Genomic DNA, 22,293 nt, shown 5'->3' with positions numbered 1-22,293 from the left:
GGATAATAAGAACGGTGGGCGCATTCACACATTCGAGGGTGCCAGTGAGTGGAGGGTGGGTTCTGTTCACTACTGAATGATGGAAATGGCTGGCTGGCCAGTGAGAGCATGTAGGCCCAGCCCTGCACCTCACCATTGTGATTCCTCACGGACCAGAATCTCAGAGGCATAATGCCTTCCCCATTCCAAAATCCCTCTTAAAGGGAACTCAAATGGCTGTCCTCCTTGCTATGACTGTAACTGAACAAATAGACTGCTATAAACCACGCTGGCACGTAGTGAGGGCCCAGTGGATGCTCTCTGATCTGAGTCAACTGCAAATCAGAATTCAGTCAGTGACTTCAGCTTTACTTTGGGCATCTCAGACAATACCACGAGGTTTGAAGATCTGGAAGCGAGTCCCCTTGAGGTCATGGTCACAGTGTTGAGTGTCCAAAAGCTGATCTGTCCCAGTCTAGGGCAGCCAACATATGGGTGAAGACCAGACTAGTCAGTCTATCAGCAGGGTCGGGTATTTTATTGTCCTAACTGAAGGAAAGGAGCAAATTTGCATGCTTCTCCAGAGGGAGGGGAATAAAAAGAGTTAAAAAAAAAAAAAAAGAATGCTCTTTGGTGAAAATAGAATTCAATGGACACACAAACAGCCTCTCTGTGACCACAGTCTCTGTGCACATGGTTTTCCTGAGGCTCTGCTGGTGGACCCATGAAGCCAAGGGAAGAGCAGGCCAAAGGCAGAGCCAGCTTTCTCTAACCTGCCTGCCATTCCTCACACTGTGTTTATCACTGCCATTTGTTTAGGGGAAAGGAAATGAGAATTGGTACCTGGGAATTAATTGGAATCCATGTGCTTGCCCTTTGTAAATAGGACCACAGAGAGAATGCTCGTGTTGCATAGTCATGAGTGTTTCCAGGTGATGCTCACTGTCCATGTGGCTTTTGTTTATACAATAGGCAGAGGCAGAGGATGGCTTATTGCTCTACTGTGGAGAGAATGAATACGGGAGGGGCGACTTCATGTCTCTGGCCATTATCCGACGCTCACTCCAATTCAGGTAACTCCCACCAAAACCTTATGGAATTTTAATACCATCCTACATTGTGTTTACATTTTTACAGTGTGAGTAAGACATAAATGGGATGGATTCTTGTAGATAAAGGAACGGTGTATTTAAGGTGACCATGGAGCTGTTTATTAAATAGTGTTATATCAGGATTGCGAGTTGCCCTTGAAACTTGAGTTTTGGAATCTTGTAATTAACCATCCGTTCAATCAACAGGAAATGTTTCTTGAGCACCTGCAGTATATCAGGCACTATTGTAGGTTCTGTGAATGTACCAGTGAGCCAAAGCCATCCAGTCCCTTTGCTCCTGGGGCTTGAGTAGATGTGATGGGAAGGAGGCTGTGATCTTCTTGTCTCTTATGGCAAATAGGACTGACAGCCATGGAGAGCAAAAAGGAGCCGACAACCTCCTGAGGGTTCCCAGAGGCTTAAAGCCCATCCTTGTCTTCCCCCTGGGCCATGGCAGGCTGGCACTCCTCCTCAGCCCTGGTCTTTTCTCTCCCAAGATACCTTACAAGCTGCCTTTAGTTTGTGTGCAGTTTTCTGGGGACAGAATTTTGTGGAGGCGTGAGTGTTTTAACGATCCTTGTGGAGGTGTCCATAGCCCCTCTTGGAGAATGACCAATGAGGATCAACCTTGTCTTTGTCCCCAGTGCACTGGTTAAGGTCCTGATGGCACCATTCCTCTGCAGCCTGACCTGCAAGTGATGTAACCTCTCTGAGCCAGCATTTCCTCCCAGGAGCCTTGTGAGGATGCAATGAATTAATACATAAATGTGCTTAGAGTGGTGCCCAGCCCATAGCAAGCACTCAGTAAGCATTAACCTGATCGTCTTCGGATGATTCCAGCACAAAAATTACTTTAGGTTAAGCTGGAGAAGACTGTTGGACATCCCACTTGGGGCAGACAGTGGTCTGCCATCCTTTGCTAAATGCCTTGATTCATGGGCCTTTGATGCTGGGCCAGGGTCTTGGGCAGTGTTTCTCACACTCGGAGGATCTGAGAGACTCACAGTAGCTTGGGCACTCTTTTGCTGGGAGCCGCTCTCCAGCTCCACAACTCCTATGGGGTTATTCTGTATCCCCCTCTATATAAGCTGCTCTGCAACACCTCCCTACTCCATCCCTCTCCACCGGCGATCCTGGAGACACAGAATCCACGAGAAGGAGCTGTAGTTAGCACAAGTCCTGGGTGTGTGTCTTTCCCTGCTGGCCATCTCAGGACCTATGCGGAAGTGGCAGGGTGTCTGTCTGGAAGTTGACCAGAAAAGGTCAGAGTTCTAGATGTAAGGCATGACTAGTGACTAGTGGGTACCCTGCGCCATAGGGAAGTTGGAGGAAAAACAAAACAAAACAAAACCAAAACCAAGAATAAAGCAATCGTCTGCGAATGTTCCCCCTCCGCTCACACCTGCCCCCCAAGTTGGGGCCTCCTGTGGAAACCACACCTGCCTTTGGGCTCAGCTGAACACAGATGGCAGTGCCAGCCAGCTTGCCAGAATGAGTGTGAAGACTTGTGTTTTTTACGTGTTATTAATATCGCTGAGCCTGTCATTTGCGAGTTGGGGGAAGTCCCCAGAGAAATACCTGGAAGCAGAATGACTCAAGTTCTCAATTCACTGTACCTTGGATCCACTTGAAGCATCTGGCAGTCACAGAGAAGGCCGAGGTTGGGGGAGATATTAGTTGCCCATCGTTTTTGAAGCTTCAGAGAAAATCAGGTTGAGGGGCGTCTGTGTGGCTCAGTAGCTGAGCATCTAACTTTGGCTCAGGTTGTGATCCCAGGGGTCCTGGAATCAAGTCCCACATCAGGTTCCCTGCAAGGAGCCTGCTTCTCCTTCTACCTGTGTCTCCCCCCTCTCTCTAGGTGATAGATAGATAGATAGATAGATAGATAGATAGATAGATAGATAGATGAAAATCAGGTTGAAGAAGACCCCACATCTCCACATTTGAAGGGTCTATGGGCAAAATTAAAGAAAACTAGACTGAGATTGGCCCAGAGAGCAGGTGTCCAGCTCTTTCACGTAGAGATTTAAACAGTTCTCGATATTCATAAACGCAGCTCTTGATATTCATAAACATAACTGAACAGATTGGCTCTCAAAGAAGCCATCACCCCAGAAGTGGTGTCCACAGGGTCTGAAAACACGATGAGCTGGTTGAGCCTTTTCCTCCTTTTCCTTCCTTTCCTCCCCACAGGTTTAACTGTGGAACCGGGGTTGCCATCCTCATAAGTGAAACCAAAATCCGACTAGGGAGCTGGCACACCGTGATGCTCTACAGAGATGGGCTGAACGGGCTGCTGCAGCTGAACAACGGCACCCCAGTGACTGGCAAGTCCCAGGTGAGTGCCAGCTCCTCGCCCGGCCCACCCCCCCCCATGCACCATCAGCAGCCCCCGCACAGGACAGACCTGTAGGGCTTGAGCTCCACTGGGCTGGGCTGGTTTTCATGGTGAACCCAGGCAACCAAGCTCTGAGGTGCCCCTGCTGGATTTTAGCATTCCAGGTCGGCTTTCAGGGCACACATCCATCCACAGCTACATGAGAAGAATCAAATTTGCAAGCATCATCATTGGGAGAGGAGGGGAAGGGGTGTGCACAGAAACATGCACTTGGCCTTGTGCTCAGGGGCATGTTCTTTTTTCCACAAGGACATCGAAGCCGGGGCTAGAAGGAGGCCTGTATTGTAAGAATAGAAGCCATTATTAGTGCCAAACACAAAGCTTGCTTTTACGGCAGGGGTGTTGCAATTATGGCTTTAGAAAATAGTCCCAAAAAGTTCATTTGGTTGAATATGCAGGAATGATCCTTTCATCTACCATTTTGGGGAGCCATGATTATAGGAAGCGGCAAGACAATTTAACTGGTGGGCTACTCAGTAAACCATCTAGGTATTCACATATTGGTCATGCTCTAGGCAATTTTAGGTCCACGTTTAGAACAACAGTTTGGATTAGCAACCTGCCAAGGAACTGAGTCTGTAATTATAATCAGGCAGGTGTCTGTATTCTCTGAGGAAAAAATGTAGGAAGAAAGCCTTTGTGTGTATGTGTGCGGCTTCCTCCCTACCTGGACTTTTCACTATGTTTTATTGACAAGACATGTCTCACAAAGGGCCATGGCTTGTTGATTCCCAGTTGGGCCCCAGTGGCTTCAAAGGAACAAGAATCCAAATATAGTGAATATGAATCCAGGGAGGTCACTTATGCATATGTGCATGTATTTCTAAGGAAAAAAAGACAGGATAAATGAACTATAGAATCACATAAATGCCAGAACAATAGCCCTAATATAATTAAATTTGATAGGAATAAAGAAGCTTTGAACTTGGATCCCAAATACTGATGGTGAATATAGGATGGAGAAGCTGTAATAGAAGCAATACATATGAAAATGTCTTATGGTTTAAAGCAAGGAAATCCAATAGAGGTTAATAAGCAGAGCCATGTGGTAACAACAAACTAAAGAAATTGTAAGTTGCATTAATAGAGGCATAGCATCTAGAAAAATGGAGGTGATAATCCTATTATATTGTGGTAGCTCTGGATATAGCTTCCAGTGTTCTAGTGGTGACTCAGATCCTCTAAGAGGCTTGCATTCAGATCTGTGAATGCACCCTAAGAGGACCACAGACAAATTGCAGCATGTTTAGACAGCAGCCATTGAAACAGGAAACTGACTTGAAATCCTTAGAATGGTTGATAGAAGGAGCAGTGTTTAGTTTGGAGGAAAGAAAAGAAGATGAAGGTGTAGATGATGCCTTTTTATCATAGACTCAGAAAGAGAGTTTTATGGAAGAAGGACTTACTCTGTGGACCATCGAGGTGAAGTTGCATGGGGGGAGCCTAAGAAAGTAATTTTAACTCCACTTAATCATACAAAGGTGTACAAACGTGCAATAAACTACCTCTATCTCAGGAGATGGTTCCCTGTCCTTGGGGGTGTTCAAAGCATGTTACCAAAACCTTTTGGTAGGGAAGTCAATGAGAGCTTGGACTCCATGAGTTTTTGTATCTTTTCCAAACCTAAGGATCAATACTTTTAATGAATATAAGAATTGATTGCAAGAGGCATATAATTTTATGGATTCTCAGGACAACATTTGCCTCCCTACGACCAGGACTTGCTAGTGAGCCATATACGCAGTACAGCAGCTGTGGAATGTTTAGTAAACTGTCTTGGGAGATAGTGATTCTGATTCTTAAATAATGGTTTACAAAGTTTTTCAGGGTCTGGCTTCAGCCTGATTCTGTAGGGAAACTGCAGTATAAGTTACACCTCAGAGTGATCCCAACCCAAAGCAAGGGAACTGGACTTTCACACTTCGGCACCCATCAAAAACTGTTAAGTGCAGTCCTGGGGGAAGGCAAACTCCAAGGCACTTCTCATTCTTTGCATAGCAGGTAAAGTAGGTTCCAGAACCCAGAGCAACCCTCGTCAGAGGACAGTAAAGGCCAGGCTTTACCAGACTATTGCCTGGGATGTTGTAAGGGATGCTCAGAGGAACCACCTACCCTTATGATGCACATAATGGTCCAGGAAAGGAAAAAAGGATTGGGTTTTCAGGCCCTTGCTGTGGTCCTGGATCAGGGAACAGAGGGGAGATGATCCAGCAGTGAATTCTGAGGACAGGGCGCTCAATCCATGTAACGAAAGCAGTATGCCCAGTGGCTGGCAAACAATCCTTAAAATCCACTGTAAGCACTTTAAAGCTGCCCAGCTCATATTCAATCTATTATTTATAAATGATTCTTACCTATTCATTAGAAAAGATAAAGTAATCATTAGACGTTCTATTTGTTGGCAACAAAAGTATAAAAGATAAAGATTACATTTTAGTGGCTTACATTCCGGACTTTTTATAAATTCTGGTGCCATGCTTTTCCCCCAGTCCCCTTTAATCCAAATGAATGCAGTATTTCTGTAATAAAAAACAACAACAACAACAACAACACATGACCAGTCACCTTAATTTTGTTCCACCTAATGTTCAAGTCTGTATTTTGTAACCTTAAAACCTACAATCCAGATTGTGGTTTTCTCTAAGATTAGAAATGTCCCTACCTACCTGTAGGTACACACACATACACACAAGTTGTATCCATGAGCAAATTTCAAAATATTTTGCAACACTGTGTGACCATCCTACCCCCACACCCCCAAACACAGTATTTCTCGCAGGACCTAGTATGAGGGCGACTAGGAGAGTGAAAGGTAAGTGTTAGCGCACATATATACAAAATTAGCATTATCACCTTTTGAGACACACAAGAGCCCTATGATTCATCCAAGGTACACAGTAAGTTGGTGTCAGGACTGGAAAGAGAAAGTTTTTTTTGGATGCCCAGCACCGTGCCCTGCCTGTTGGGTTGCTCTTGGCTCTGACCTACCTTCCTTTCCCTTCTAGGCGTTTCAAAACCATTCCTTCTCCAAACACAGCCCTCACTGGGTTTCCTACGGTAACTGTGGGTTTACTTTTCCAGTAGGGCAATGTTGTAAACATAAACACAGATGGAGGAAGGCAGTGGGGCTGTAAAGTGCATCTTAACCATGTCCCTCATTAAAATCTGCCGTGTTTTGGCTTTTGATTTTGGTTAGTGAGTTACGGTTTTCATCTTTCTTAAAGGGCCAGTACAGTAAAGTTACCTTCCGCACGCCCCTCTATCTTGGTGGGGCTCCCAGTGCATACTGGCTGGTCAGATCAACAGGAACAAACAGAGGCTTTCAAGGCTGTGTGCAGTCGCTCACCATTAATGGGAAGAGAATCGACATGAGGCCCTGGCCCCTGGGAGGAGCATTCAGTGGGGCCGACGTGGGTAAGTGGTTGCCCAGTGGGCCAGGGTACTCTTGTGGGATGGCCTTTCTGGTGGGGGCCAGGGAGGTGAGCAGTGTCATGGATTGTAACCCTAGGCCACTGGGTTAATGCAGAACTTCAGGAGGGAGGTGGGCCCAAGCGGTGAGGTTGGTGCTTTGCAGACATGATGACCTGAGCCTGAAGAGCAAGGCATGGTAAACAATATGGCGCACCAAACCCTTGGTTATGTCCTGCTGCCCTTGGCCTTCTTCATGAAGCATGGCATGGTCTTATCCGACAAAGCAACAAGCAATTCACCCTTCCTCATGTGGTCCAGCAGAAAAGCTAACACAGTAATGTAAGAAGAGCCTTCACAGGCTCTCTGCTTCCAAGAGGAATGGCCAAGTTCTAATTTTTAACCACTGTGTCCAACACTTTCTCCTGTGCCCTCCCTTAATTCCTTGCACTAGCTCTCGGAAGTAGCGATTATTATTATTTCTTCATGTATAAAATATGAAGAAACTGGAGCTTGTAAAAATAAAATAGAACTATCCAAAAGAGCAGACAGAGCTAGGACTTTTTTTTCTATTTTGTTTCTTATTAAGACTTTATTTTTTCAGCAGTTTAAGGTTCACAAAAAAAATTGAGGGAAAGGTACGGAGTTTTCCCATATCCCCTCTGCTCCCACATGCACAGCCTCCCCTGTTACCAGCATGCCACTGGGTGGTATTTTGTTACAACTGATGAACCTGCACCGACTCATCACTATCACCCAAAGTCCACAGTTCCTATTATGGTTCACTCATGGCGTTGTGCATTCTACAGGTTTGGACAAACCAGTAACATATACCCATCATTACGGTGTCGTACAGAATGGTTTTGCTCTTCTAAAAACCCTCTTTGCTCTGCTCATTTTTCCTTCTCCTCTCTCCCCACCCCCAACCTCTGGCAACCACTACTTTTTTAATATTCTCTATGATTTTGCCTTTTCCAGAATGTCATGTAGTTGGAGTCATATAGTAAGTAGCGTTCTCATATTGGATTCTTTCAGTTGGTGACCTACATCCAAGTTTCATTCACGCCTTTTCATGGCTTGATGGCTCATTTCTTCTTGGTGCTGGGTGATATTCCATCATCTATATATACTGCTGGCATGTCTATCATGCCTACTGAAGGGCATCTTGGTTGCCTCCAAGTTTTGGCAATTAGGACTAGAACTGCTATAAACATCAGTGTGTGTGCAGGTTTTTTGGGTGGACGTGAATTTTCAACTTCTTTGGGTAAATACCAACAAGGAGAGCGACTGTTGGATCACATAGTAAGAGTATGTTTAGCTTTGTGACGAACTGCCAAACTGTCTTCCAGAGTAGCTGTACCATTTTGCATTCCCACCTGGAATGCTTGGGGTTCCTGTTGCTCCACACTTTGGTTGGCATTTGGTGCTGTCAGAGTTCTGGATTCTAACAGATGTGTAGTGGTATCTCATTGTTGCGATTTACATTCCCTTAATGACATACTATGTGGGGCCTCTTTTCATGTATTTATTTACCATCGGTATATCTTTTTTGCTGAAGTATGTCAAGGTCTTTAGCCGATTTTTAAAATCAGATTGTTTTCTTTTGGTTCAACTTTAAGAAAAAAAAATATATATATTGTCCTATATATATATATATAACAATAGTCCTTTATCAGATGTGTCTTTTACAAATATTTTCTCCCAATCTGTGGCTTATCCTTTCATTCCCTTGAGAATTGCCTTTCATAGATTAGAAATGTTTAATTTTAATGAAATTGAGCTTATTTAATTTCTCTCAAGGGTTGTGCCTTGGGTGTTGTCTCTGAAAAGTCAGTGCCTTACCTAAGGTCATCTAGGTTTTTATCCACACTACCTTCTAGAAGTTTCATAGTTTTGTGTTTCACATTTAGGTCTGTGATCTACTTATTTGAGTTAACTTTTGCAAAGGGTGTAAGGTCTGCGTCTAGATTTTTTTCTTTTTTGCATGTGGATGTCCAGTTGTTCCAGCATATTTTTTTTTTGGATAGACTAGGATTGTTTTTAAAGCAATAAAGACATTTATTCCATCACTGAAAGCAGATAGATAATTCTAAGATTGATTCAGTGATCATTTTAATCTATTAGGGCTGCCACAACAAAATACCACAGATTGGGTGGTTTTAAGAATATTATTTTTCACAGTTCTGGAAGCTGGAACTCCAGGTTTGGTTTCTCCCAAGGCCTTCCTCCTTGGCTTGTAGATGGCTATCCTTTCACTGTGTCCTCAGGTGGCCTTTTGTCTGTGCCTATATCCCTGATGTCTTCCTCTTCTTATAAGGTCACTGGTCAGATTGGATTAGGTCCCACCCTTAAGACTTCATTTAACCTTAATTACCTTCTCAAAGGCCGTGTCTCCAAATACAGTCATATTGGGGGTTAAGGCTTCAACCTATGAATTTGTTTAGTAACTTCCTCATCAGATTACTTTGTTCAGAGGAGTTGTGGTGGATATAAAGTACTAAGAATAAAACCTTACACATAGCAAACATGTTGCAAATATTTCTTGTTATTAATATTATTATTCTCATTCTGACTCTACCCATCAAGCAGAGTATAAGTTCTTTTTTTTTTCTCTTCATTGACCTAACAGGGAAACAGCCCCAAAGGACAGATCTATAGTCTCGAGGCTGCATGGTAACCTCTGACAGGTAGTTAAGACATTGTGAAGTTGAGCGAGGACCAATTTCTGGCAGCGTTTTAAAATCCTCACATGGTATGAAACCAGCCTCTCCATCCATTGCGCAGATGGCACGAGGCAGGCCCACCTTGCTGGCTCTGGGCTCCCCTGAAGCAATTCTTGGATTATTTGATGACTAGGAGCCCTCTAAGGAACCTTAATGGCAGGCATCAGTCACTTTGCCTTTTTTTCATTTTTTTTCCCCATTTTTCACCCTGGCATACTAGAAAGGGCTGCTGTTCTCCCTCAGCCTCCATACTAGCCTTCCTCTGAGTCAGTCCTTCAAAAATTCAAGTGCTTTTAAATTAAATGCAATGCCACCGTGGGGAAGACGGGCTCCTACAAAGAGCAGTGACTTCCTGGTAGAGATGCAGGCTTCCAGAAGAAGGTAATGATAGTAGCAGAGTCATGGTTCCTCTGCCTGGGCCTTCTGACTTGGCACTGCTGTAGGCAACCACAGGGTTTTCTCTGTCCTCCTCCCTACCTCCCCTCAGCCTGCCACCACTCCTCGGAAGGGCCCTTCATTCCTCAAGCCTTCCACATCCTCTCCTTCATTAGATTATTCCTAGTGATTGGCCTCTCTCTAAACTCATATTCTAGACTAGTCAGCAATCTCAGCAAAACTTTGCATGCTCTGGCCTAAACTTTTCTGTTATCATTCCCACCCACATTCTCAAACCTAAGCCACCAGCACACCTTTTTTTCCAATCCTGTCTTGGATCTTCACATCCCGCTGGGTTAATATGACAAAGCCAGGTTCCTAAGTTATGTGAGAGTTGGGAGGTCTGAGGTGTCCATGGATCTCACCATGGGCTTATCACTCTTTTAGTCATTCTTTCCCTCAAGATACTTATTAAAAAAAAAAAAAAAGATTTTATTTTTATTTATTCATGAGAAACATGGAGAGAGAGGCAGAGACATAGGCAGAGGGAGAAGCAGGCTCCCTGCGGGGAGCCCGATGCGGGACTCGATCTTGGGACCCCGGGATCACACCCTGAGCCAAAGACAGAAGCTCAACCACTGAGCCACCCAGGTGCCCCAAGGTACTTCTTTAAGCATCTGCTTAATGACAATCATGATGCTGGGTGCTGGGGATAAAGTAATGAATAAGAAAGACAAGATCCCTGGCTCAGCCCTCCTGTAGCTGCCCCAAGGAGAGACCAAATTGATCAAACAATCACACAAGTAAATGTAAAATCACAATTTGGTGTAAGTGTTACAAAGGAGAAGTGACAGCACAATAACAGTGTGTTATAAGGGAATTTTCTGAGCTGGAGGTCCGGGAAGGCATTCCGAGGATATAATGAGAAGTTGCTATCTGAAGCATTTTTCTTTTAAGGCAGATAAGAGAGGGAAGAACATTCCGGGCAGAGGAAATGGCTTGTCCCAGTGGGAGTCTAAGGGGGAGGTGGGTACTATGATGTAGTCTGTGTTTTGAAAAGATCCCTCTGGCCGCGGACAGCTTATTGGAAGCAGCATTCAGGATGCACATGTCAATTGGCTGGGAGGCCGGGACGATAGTCGAGATCAATGAATGGTGGTTTGCTCCATGCTGGTGGTGGTAGCAGCGGTGTGGACTGAGTTGACAGATCCTCAGAAGGGGAAACAGAAAGGCCTCAGTTATGGATTGGGAGACAAGGTTCCTCACTGTCCACATGTCCTGGATGTATTTCACCCCATGATATTCCAGCTTCACTTCTCTCCTGCCCTCACTTCATTGTCTTGTGTAAACACAAGTTGGCATCTGGTAGGTTCAATGTCAACAAAAGTTATTTTATATATTGATGAGGTCGGGCCAGTGCGCTAGGCACATGACCTTGCAAACCAGCTTCTTTTCTCCCATTTTCAGAGTTGAAAGTTTTCCTGCTTTCTAAAACTAACCTTTTAATTTCCACTCTGCACCCATCCTTCCCTATATCCTGGACCTAGCTACCAGGATTATCACTTCAGTAACCCAAGGGTTCTTAACCTTTTGTGTGCCATGAATTTCTCTGGCAGTCTGGTGAAGCCAATGAACTCTTCTAAGAATGATGTTTTTATTATTTTTTTGAGGTTTTTGTTTTGTTTTGTTTTGTGAGAGACCACAGCCGGGGGGTTGGACAGAGGGAGAGAGAGAATCCTAAGCAGGCTCTATGCCCCCATTGCAGAGCCCGACTCAGGGCTCCATCTCACGACCCTGAGATCATGACGTGAGCCAAAATCAAGAGTTGGATGCTTGACCCACTGAGCCACTCAGACACCCTAAGATTTTATTTTTAAATAATCTCTCCACCCACCATGGGGCTCAAACTTGATCCTGAGATCAAGAGTCACATGTCCTACCAACTGAGCCAGCCAGGCACCCCTCAAAAATGAATGTTTTTAAATGCAGAGAGTAAGATCCATGATAGGAAACACTGAATTTGAAATAAAGCTGCACAATGTTTTTAAGTTTTGTTATTGTAGTCATGTCTGGGTTTCTTTATAAAGCATTAAAGAACAGGATTATTTAATGGTGAGTGCAATAGCTACTGTGGTTTCAAGGTAGTAATTAGCATAAACAGACATTTTGAGATATCTGCCACAAATGGAACGCGATGTGACAGTTACTTGGGTCTATTGCTCACAGGCCACAAGAACTGCTAGTCCTTAGAGTTTGCTGCTGAAGGAAACAGTTCTAATTGGGAGTGAGGGAAAATAAAGATGAATGTGTTTCCCACCTAACTTCATGGACACCCCCCCACACTCTGGCCTATTCACACTTGCCTCAGGTACCCCCTAACCCTCCCCACCAACCCCCTAACCACCCCCCCCCCCCACCAACCAGTGCTGCCCTTCACACTGTCCTGCTACCCTCCCAGCTTAGAAAGCTTGCTCTGCTCTCTCTAGACCCAACTCCAGCAGGCCCCCGTGTGAATTCCTGTAGTGGGGCTTCTGCCTTCCACTGACAGCAAAATAGCTCTCCTAAAACCATGCATGGCCATCTCTTTACAAAACCCGCAGCTTGGGACACCTGGGTGGCTCAGCGGTTGAGCGCCTGCCTTTCACCCAGGGTGGGATCCTGGAGTCCCGAGATCGAGTCCCGTGTTGGGCTCCTGCATGGAACCTGCTTCTCCCATGGAACCTGATTCTCCCTCTGCCTGTGTCTTTGCCTCTCTCTGTGTGTCTCTCATGAATAATAATAATAAATAAGTAAAATCTTAAAAAAAAATAAAACAAAAAACACAGCTTGTCTCCCTGGGCTTCTCAGCAGCATTAACCCAGACCCCTCCCTGAGCTCCCGACAACCAGCCCTGGTCCTCCGAGCCCTCGGGCCTCTTGTCCCTTTGTCTTCTCTGCTGGCTCCTCACCCTCCGCTGCTTCCCTGGGAGTTCCAGGGGGCCCTATCCCCGGGCCCTATCTCCGCCCTCTCTCAGGAAGCCCCATTGGTGGCATCAGGGTCATCCTGTGTCAGGGTCGCCCCCGTGTCGCCACTGCCCCACCTGTGTGCAGGGGGCTGGGCCAGGGGCTGAGCGGGGCAGGTTTCCTCGTCCCCATAGGCTTAGGCCTGGAGCCAGCGAGGCCCGCCTGTGCCGCCGAGCAGCCACTTCCCGCCGCTGTCACCCAGCCGAGCTAGGACCCCCGAGGCTGAGCTAGCGTCTGCCTCGCTTCCACCTTCCAGAAGGAACCGGCTACTTCTGCCTTCCCCGTGTCCCCACTTTCTGTCCTGTTCCTCTGCTATCACCCTGCCGGCCGGGAGCCCTCCCCCTGGGATTTCGTCCCCTTTTCCCTGCCTCCACCTGTGGGCACCGCAGCTGCAGAATCGGCCCAGACGTGCTTCCACGAGGAAACACCCCCCCGCCCTACTCCCACCTCTTCAAATATAGTCACAACACAAATATATAAAGTAATATTTTCCCATGTACATCTAAAATAACCTGAGGACCCCATGTCCTCCTATGGGAGGAGTCCCAGCCCCCGAGATCCGTGGGGCGCAGGGGCTGTGGGTTCAGCTCCCGTGGGTCTAGGTGAGCCTCCCCCCGGAGCTGGGACGCTGGCCGTGTGCTCAGGCCGTGGCTGCAGACCCCTCACTCCACCTGAACTTCCGAGAGCCCCGCTGGAATTCGCCAAGGCCAGCCCACACCCCGGCTGCAGCCACGAGCCTTCTGGAAGGGCTCGAGTGGAACCCCGGGGTGGGGGCCCTGAGGTCAGCCTCCTGGCCTGGGTGCACACCTCTTCCCAGTGAGGCTGAGCATGGAAGCAGACTGCACCAGCTCCACACACGCAGAGGGCAGAGGAGGAAAGGTGAAGAGGCTTGCCCTGCCCAGATGACAGCACCAGACCAAGGGGGGGGCTTCATGTCCCAGGGGTGGAGGGTGGGCTTCCAGCTCAGGCGGGCACAGCATCACCGCCTGCAGGGCACAGAGCCAAATCCTCAATCAGAGATGTGCCCTTTGCCTCCATCCAGGGAAGAAGTGTTTGGTACTGACCTATGTTATTCTGGGCCAGGTAGTGGCCCTCCTATTTCTTATATACAAAGAGAAAAAGAAGACCCGAAGAAACAAAAAAAAGCCACATAGGAGAATTCCATGTTTCCTCTTCATCTGATGAACTTGACAATGTTAAAATACACTCTGTATGGGCCCCTCTGATACGTGTTTGGTAAAGAGAATGGACCCATTTGGTGTTGAATCTCTCACTGCTTTCTGCTCCAGGCCACCTTCCTGTCTCCCGTAAGATCGTAACTTTGGAGGTAGAACTAGGGATTCTGGAAGGCACATGCTGAGATATTATGGAGCCCCCTCTCCCCTCCCTGCCCCAGAAAAGAGTGGACAGTTCAGGCCAGATGATACGTTAGACATGGCACCAGTGCCTACCTTATTGCCTCAGCTCTGAATCCACAGGGTGGCAGAACTTATGGTAATTGGGGCCATACAAACTAGAACGCTTTTAACAGAAATACCATATTGACGTTGGAAGAATTGAAACACATTCTTGTGGGAATGAGAGAGAGATGAATTAAAGCAAAAACAACTCATTCATCCTCATCAGTGGTCATAAAACTCTCCAACAGTTTAGTATTTGATTTATTGTGTCCACCCTGTTTTAAAGATTCTGTGGCTCTTCATAAAGAACAGGCCAAAATCAAATTAAAATGAAAGGTATGTTCCACTTATCCTGAAAGCTCTTTTGCAGTTGTGCAGGGGTACAAATTAACAGGAGTGGGAACTGAACTGCATTTATTCAGAGCTCTGAGCTGTTGACATGATCAGCATCATCGCCTGATGATCGCCTGGCTCACATGATGGATCGGTTTTGTAATTCCTGTTCCGTATTTAGGGGAATGCAGCAGTGGACTCTGTGACGAAGCCTCGTGTATCAATGGTGGCACCTGCATGGCAGTCAACGCCGACTCCTACATTTGCCTCTGTCCCCTTGGATTTAAAGGGCGACACTGTGAAGATGGTGAGAAAGAAGCAAGTTGATTGCGATTTCTGTCTGCACTGTTAATTCATGTTGATGTAATTTTTTATGAATGTGCTTTTAGCAAAATCCCATACATTTTTATGGGACTAAAATTCATGCATTGCTGGGAGGCATGAGAGAATTTTAAAAAATATTTTATTTATTTATTTGAGAGAGAGAGAGCGTGTGTGCTCATGAGTGGGAGGGGCAGAGGCAGAAGGAGAAGCAGACCCCCTGCTGAGCAGGGAGCCCCAACGCAGAACTGGATTCCAGGACTCTGAGATCATGACCTGAGCTGAGGTCAGATGCTTAACCAACTGAGCCACCCAGGTGCCCCTCCTCTTTTAAATCAGGTTGGAATGTCTATGAGTGTCAAAGTGTCAAACCAACCAAAGATATATTCATTTTAGGATGCTCTTGGGCCAGGCTTTGGGGGCAGCTCTTCTTGGCCCTCAAAGAACCTTGGAAAGCTTCTATGTGTATGGTCTGTACCAGACTGAATTTGGAGCATTCGCAGCTCTTGCTCCTTAGAATATCTGACAGTTTCAGAGAATAGGTTGGGAGGATATACACAGAATCATTAACAAAGGGATGGGACATAAGTCGTCTTGTTTCTTTGTCTTTATACTGTTCTAGTGAATTATTCCACTTCTCGATACTGTCTGCATTTGTCGCAATACATCTATATACCAACGTGTGTATATATACCTGTAAACACACGTACATACACAAACACATAGAATAATGGAAAGTTTTAAAGATTTAAAAGACTTTGGAAAACCATGCCGAGTTGCACATGTTTTCACTTTTCTACCAGTGATTCAAATTTGGACCTAAGACACCATCCTGGGAGAAATTTTTTTTTTTTAATACTCTACATAATCCCAAACAAATCTTATTTTACCTAAAAGAGGGCATATGATTTCCACTAAGCCAAAGCTGTAACATACCATGTCATATTTTGTAGCCTAACATAATAAAGGTTGAACCTTGCTCGCATCACGCATCACTGCAGGTCAGTAGGGGGGCGGGGAGGTGGCCTCGGAATGTAGTCATTCAGGCTCCGGCCTTCTAGTGGCTCTGCCAGGACCTTAGAATCGGCACCCCTTGCTTCCTGCATGCCACTAGCAGTTGAGGGACAAGAGGGCTCATGGAAGATGGAAGGGAGTTTTAGGGGTCAGACCTGGAGTGCTGTATAATACTCCCACCCACATTTCACTGACCGGAATTCGGTTACACCAGCCAACCAACAGAGGGCCGCTGGGAGACGTAGTTTAGCTCGGTGCCCAGGAGGAAGAGAGCGTGGCTATTTCTGCCATAATTAGGGATTTCTAATAACATGCTTCTTTCCTCAGCTTTCACCCTGACCATTCCTCAATTCAGAGAGTCCCTGAGATCCTTTGCTGCAATGCCCTGGCCCCTGGAACCCCAGCATTACCTTTCCTTTACGGAGTTTGAGATCACATTTCGGCCTGACTCGGGTGACGGCGTCCTCCTGTACAGCTATGACACAGGCAGCAAAGACTTCCTGTCCATCAACATGGCAGGGGGCCACGTGGAGTTCCGCTTCGACTGTGGCTCTGGGACCGGTATTCTCAGGTAAGCACTAAGACCTTTAGGGGACCCCCTCACCCCAAAAGCTAAACAGCAGTCACTTTGGAAAAAACATAACTTTGTCCTAGTAGCTTGCACCCTTCCTGTCTCCCTTCCCCAATGGTCTTTCCTGAAATTTGTCCTGGTGTTTACAGATGACGTGCTTCCTTATGGATCATGCTTTCCTCCTGGCAAGATTTCCTTTTCTCAAATAACTACTATAGCACGTAGTGATTCTCTGCTTCAGCCTATGGCCAACGGGCTGGCTTCAGACGTGAGGCCACACAGTGCCATCGGGAGAAACTCAAGGAATTGTAATTAATCAGCACCTGCTCAGAGCAACACTTGGTGGGCACTCAACAAATACATGATGACGAATAAAGAAGTATTAACAGAAACTGAATGAACAGAAATGTCCTTGGACATTTCCAGAGGTCCCTGGTGACCTCACTTTCCATTTTCACTGTCCCCTTGCAGTGTTCGTTTGATGGTAGCAGTTATTTAGCAAGTCTCCTACCATTCTCCATTTAAGAGAATGACAAGGAATCACCCATCGCAGAGACTCATCCCTGACCCCTATGCTCAGGAAGGCTGTGTGATGAGTAGTTTCAATAGGGTGGCAGTGAATAGGTGCTTCTGAAAGTACTTGCTCATAGCTGCAGAACTGACTGCGAGTCATCAAACCTTTCCTCCTGTTATCTAGCTTGTTCTATTAATTTACTTAGCGGATCGACGGTTCCCATACAGTGTGTCACTGTTTTTATGGTTCCCTCAGAGCCTGTGGATGGTTGGTACAGATGTTCTTATTTGTTTATGCCTCTCTCTCCTTACTGTCCTCCTCCCATGGTGGATTTCACCTTCAAGCCAGAGGCCCTGCCAATTGATCTAATGCAGACACGGTCCTCGTTCCCACATTTGGAGAATTCTCTTTTGAAACTCACTACCATGTTTCACTCGATGGTGCCCCGCAGCAGGAAATGAGTTGGTGCTGGTTGTTTTAAAGGAAATTGTGGGCTGCATTCAATCATAATTCATACTGCTAGACTGTCATTTTTAGGAAGAGCGTGCGGGAGAGATGTTAGGACCATACATCACCCCTTCACTGCTGGTCATTTTTCATGGCTGATGGGAAATGCCTACTGCATTAGTTTTCAACAGTTCTTTTTTTTTTTTTTAATGTTTCATTTAATTTATTCATGGGAGACACAGAGAGAGAGACAGAGACATAGACAGAGGGAGAAGCAGGCTCCCTGTTGGGAGCCGGATGTGGAACTTGATCCCAGGACCCCGGGCAGAGCCTAAGGCAGATGCTCAACCACTGAGCCACCCAGGCACCCTAGGTTTCAACAGTTCTTAAAAAAGACAGTTCATTTTTGTCCTGTAGCTGAATTCCTGCACATCAGTGATGTGCTTCCTACCTTGGGGCATGGACAAACATTTTTGTACCTCTGGTTATGCAAAAACATCCTAGGTCTCAAGACAACTTTGGTTGGTCTTTAATTGACTCAATTTACATATGATTATGCAAAACAGTCTAAGGAATTCCTGTAGAACTGTAAGTCAAATGGAGAAGGGAAGACACCTTGAATATTACCTTGTGTTTTCAGATGGCCTCCTCCTGGGTAAGGAGTGACCAGAGAGCATGAGGGGAGGGTCAGGGCTCATCATCCCTCCTCCTGGACAGATTGCCCCCTCCCCATCCCCCCAGCCTCTCATCCTGTACTTCCACAATGGCAGCTCCAACTGCAGGGTGGGCACAGCCACAGAGGACCTTGGTGTCCAGCATTTCTCTCCTTTATAATTCTGTGCCTATTTGAGACAAAGGGTGGTTTTAATGTTATTTATTTTTTTAACATGAGTTACTGTTCCCTGCCTGGCAGGAAAGCACCTGGAGAAAGGATTCTCTGTATGGGTTGTGATGAAAAGGAAGCCAATGCTCAGTGTCTAAGGGACAAAGAAAGCACCCCTGTCCCATTCCCTCTCCAGTGTAACCTGAGGACAGTGATTACTGCTGGTGTTTCAGGCGCCCCTTTGCAAGATGTTTATTTTGAAAACCATTTCAAAGACCTCGCGCTTGATGAAGAACATTCAGTGAAAGCCCAAGCCAAAGGAATTTGTGGAATTGGCCAAATCATTTTAACTTTAGGAAGAGGATAAGGTGGTCAAATTCATTACGAGCTTGATTCAAAAATCGAGGCAATTGAAATGAGCTCGTGATGGCTGAGATCAATCTGAGCGTGCTGAGGACGGCAGGTATTGACAGAGAATGACCTCTGCAGGACAAGAACGCCACCAAGGCGCTGTTACTTATCATGAAGATGGGGATGCTGTAAGAGCGCCTCTGGTTTCTTTATTGCATATCGATTTAGCCAAGGTGATTAAATTCTAATTGCTAAGGACAAATCACAAAAGCATTTGCCAGAGCAAAAAAATCAAGTGAGGGGGTGGAGACCTTTCAATAATTGTGCCCATTGGTATTCCTGACAGTTTTCTAAAGATGATCCAGGATCAAAAAATAATTAGGAGGTTCAGTGGAGGCCAGGAACTAGACACTGTTAGAAATACAAATGCAATAATTATACTCTTCTTGCATACCTCACTATCCAAAGTAATGTGTAGAATTCCTACGGGTAACATTTAAACATCAAGCCCTTCCACCTTGAATTAATAATCGAATTTTTAAAGTGCCTTTAATCCTTTTCACAATATCATACAATATGGAATCCTCCCGCCCAATATTTTATTATGAGAAATTTCAAACCTATAGAGAAGTTGGAAGAACTATCCAGTAAACATCTTTATACCCTCTCATCTGTCATTTACAATTATATTTTGCTATTTTTGCTTTATCACATGCCAAGTTATCCTTATATCCATCCATCTGTCCAACCATTCATCCTTCCATCCATCCTATTTTTAATGCATTTCAAAAGATGCTGCAAACATCAATACACCAAAGAAACTGTGTTTTGCACCATAACCCAGGTAATTTCCTCTTTTTCAAAGCTTACATGCCACTATGATCACATCTCACCCTCCTGTCATCTCTCATCTAGAAAACCAGGCTCATCTTAGCCACATTTCAGCCTTGTTATAAGGAATAAATAAAATAATAATTGCAATGTTCCTACCATAAGGGAGTCCAATAAATGGAGCTAGAACTGTGTTTACTAAGCAGGAATGATTGTTTTCTTTTGACCAGATGAAACCAGGTTTCTAAGGTTGGCGTCAGTTGCATCAGAGCAGATTCATGAATGTTATCCATAACACCAATGATGCTAACCTATGTTCAGTTTCCTTCCTTCAACAGGAGTGAAGATCCCCTCACCCTAGGCCACTGGCATGAGCTGCATGTATCTCGCACAGCAAAGAATGGTATCTTACAAGTGGATAAGCAGAAGGTCGTGGAAGCAATGGCAGAGGTAAGAAGGACACACGTTAGTGTGAACTGAGTTACTGTTTTCTTCCTGTCCTGCTGAGAAAAGCAGCAGTATAGTGGTTGAGTACATGGTCTCTAGTGCCAGACTGGCTCCCTTTAAAACCCAAGCTCCCCACTGGGCAAGTTACTTAACTTTTCCTATTTCTCGGCTGTGAATGGGGTAATAAGTAGAGGACTCATAGAGTTGTTGAAAGTATTAAGTGAGCTCATACAAGTAATGCATTTAAAAAATTCCTTGCCACCCCTACCATCAATCCCTGCCTTTGTTTAAGTCAGTGTATAATGTAGTAGGTCAGGACACAGACTTGGAGGTCAGGCCAGTGGTGTGCGGATCACACATCTGACAACACAGCTCTGGGACACTTGAGTGACTCAGTTGGTTAAGTGTCTACCTTTAGCTTAGGTCATGATCTCAGAGTCCTGGAATCGAGTCCCGTGTCGGGCTCCGTGCTCCGTGCTCTGCTTCTCCCTCTCACTCTGCCCCCTCTTATGCTCTCTCTCTCTCAAATAAATAAATACAATCTTTAAATTAAAAAAAGAAAGAAAGAAAAGAACACAGGTCTGATACCAGGATCCTGGGTTCCATCTAGCACCATTATTTAGCAGTAGTGTGAACTCAAATGGGTCACCTGACCTCCAAGTGTGTGTTTTCTCATCTATAAAATGGGGATAATGGTGATGATAATAGTGCCTACTTCATAGTGACTCCATAGAGCTGTGCAAATTAGAAGAACTATATATGTAAAACACAATAGTACCTGGCATATGGTCAACACTATGTAGCTTTACTTGTTACTTGTTAAGAAAGTACTCTCATGACCTCAAGAGCACAGAATTTCTACTCAAGTTTATAACTTTCATCCATGATTTTGTGTCTAAGGTCATGTTCAAAGCAGATAACATTTTTAAGAAGACATGAGAGAGATTTGTTTTAAATTATAACCTATTAGGATTCTTTACACACAAAAAGTTTAGTCTCCCCAAAACAGAGGGAACTTTAGATTTTCTGCTATTTTAATTCCCAACAGTCTTTGTTCTGTATATCACCAGATTTAAAGAGTACATTAATGAATGTGGGCATTCTGATAAGAAAATAGATTGGTAGGAGGCAGCCCGGGTGGCTCAGTGGTATAGCGCCGCCTTCAGCCTAGGGTGTGATCCTGGGGATCTGGGATCGAGTCCCACATCAGGCTCCCTGCATGGAGCCTGCTTCTCCCTCTGCCCATGTCTCTGCCCCTCTCTCTCTCTCTCTCTCTCTTTGTCTCTCATGAATAAATAAATAAAATCTAAAAAAAAAAAAAAAGAAAAGACAAAAGAAAATAGATTGATAGAAAAAAGAAAAGGAAGAAAAAGAAACTTTGTGTGAGGAAAGAGGTATTTGGTTGAAGAAGTGAAAAGGAAGAACACGTATGTCCAGAGGCCAGCATCAGGGATGGCAGTGGTGGGAGGTCTTGTCAGAACCAAGGACCTCCTCAGGATTAGAAGAATTCAAAACTGGGTTCTGCTTCAAGAGGTGAGCACCCTTCAAACCTACAAAATATTCTGTATGTATTTGTGGAAAGAAAGAGGGAAGGAGAGAGGGAAGGAAGAAAAACAGGGAGGAAGGAAGGAAAGAAGGAATGAACGAATGAACGAAGGAAGGAACGAAGGAAGGAAGATGGATGAAGGAAAATGGATTTTAAAGGGAGAACAGGAGTCACTTCTGGTATGATCCAGAAAATTCTAGGAGCCGACTTTAGTCCAAGATAGAATTAAAAGCTCACAACTATAGACTTGACTGTGTGTTGACTTAATATAAATTCAAAAAAGCATTGTATCTCTGTAGGCCTGAGCTACAAACATTGTCTAACAGGAACAGAAGTACAGAATGGGAATATTTGTAGATAGTGGGGTTAAGGCCTTTGATTATAAGTAAGGAACTCTTCAGGGCATGGTATTTACCATGGGGATTTACCGTGGGATTTACCATTGGGATTCTACAGTGAAGAGACAACACTAAGGTAGAGACCACACCTCAGGATTTCTATTGCTACCATATCAGAGAATGAGAATTAAACCAATACGTTAGAACCAGTGTCTCCCTGTTGGCTTTTGGAACAGACTGGAGTGCAACTCCCACGTGGAAAGCAATGGAAACATGTGGGTAAAGGTGTAGCTATTTTGGGTATGTGTGATGTGGTTTTATGTTGTTTGGAGGCAACTCTGAGACAGGAATGGAAGGCCCCAGGCTTGACCTCAGTGACTG

At 45.2% G+C, this 22,293-nt stretch overlaps 1 protein-coding gene across 2 annotated transcripts in view; it reads left to right on the top strand.

Annotated features, from left to right (window-relative positions):
• The window catches only part of EGFLAM (EGF like, fibronectin type III and laminin G domains), a 178,866-nt gene that overhangs the window by 126,875 nt on the left and 29,698 nt on the right, over nt 1-22,293 (top strand). For both annotated transcript variants that reach the window (XM_026016715.2, XM_026016714.2), the window contains exons 11-16: nt 952-1,052; nt 3,264-3,408; nt 6,693-6,882; nt 14,891-15,016; nt 16,372-16,615; nt 19,920-20,031. In XM_026016715.2, the coding sequence (XP_025872500.1) occupies nt 952-1,052; nt 3,264-3,408; nt 6,693-6,882; nt 14,891-15,016; nt 16,372-16,615; nt 19,920-20,031 (918 nt within the window). The remainder of the gene's footprint in view (nt 1-951; nt 1,053-3,263; nt 3,409-6,692; nt 6,883-14,890; nt 15,017-16,371; nt 16,616-19,919; nt 20,032-22,293) is intronic.

The sequence above is a fragment of the Vulpes vulpes genome, chromosome 4 (genome assembly GCF_048418805.1).
Source record: "Vulpes vulpes isolate BD-2025 chromosome 4, VulVul3, whole genome shotgun sequence".
In the NCBI taxonomy this organism is placed as follows: domain Eukaryota; kingdom Metazoa; phylum Chordata; class Mammalia; order Carnivora; family Canidae; genus Vulpes; species Vulpes vulpes.
Note: the sequence above shows the minus strand (reverse complement) of the source record. Positions and strands in the feature narration are given on the sequence as shown.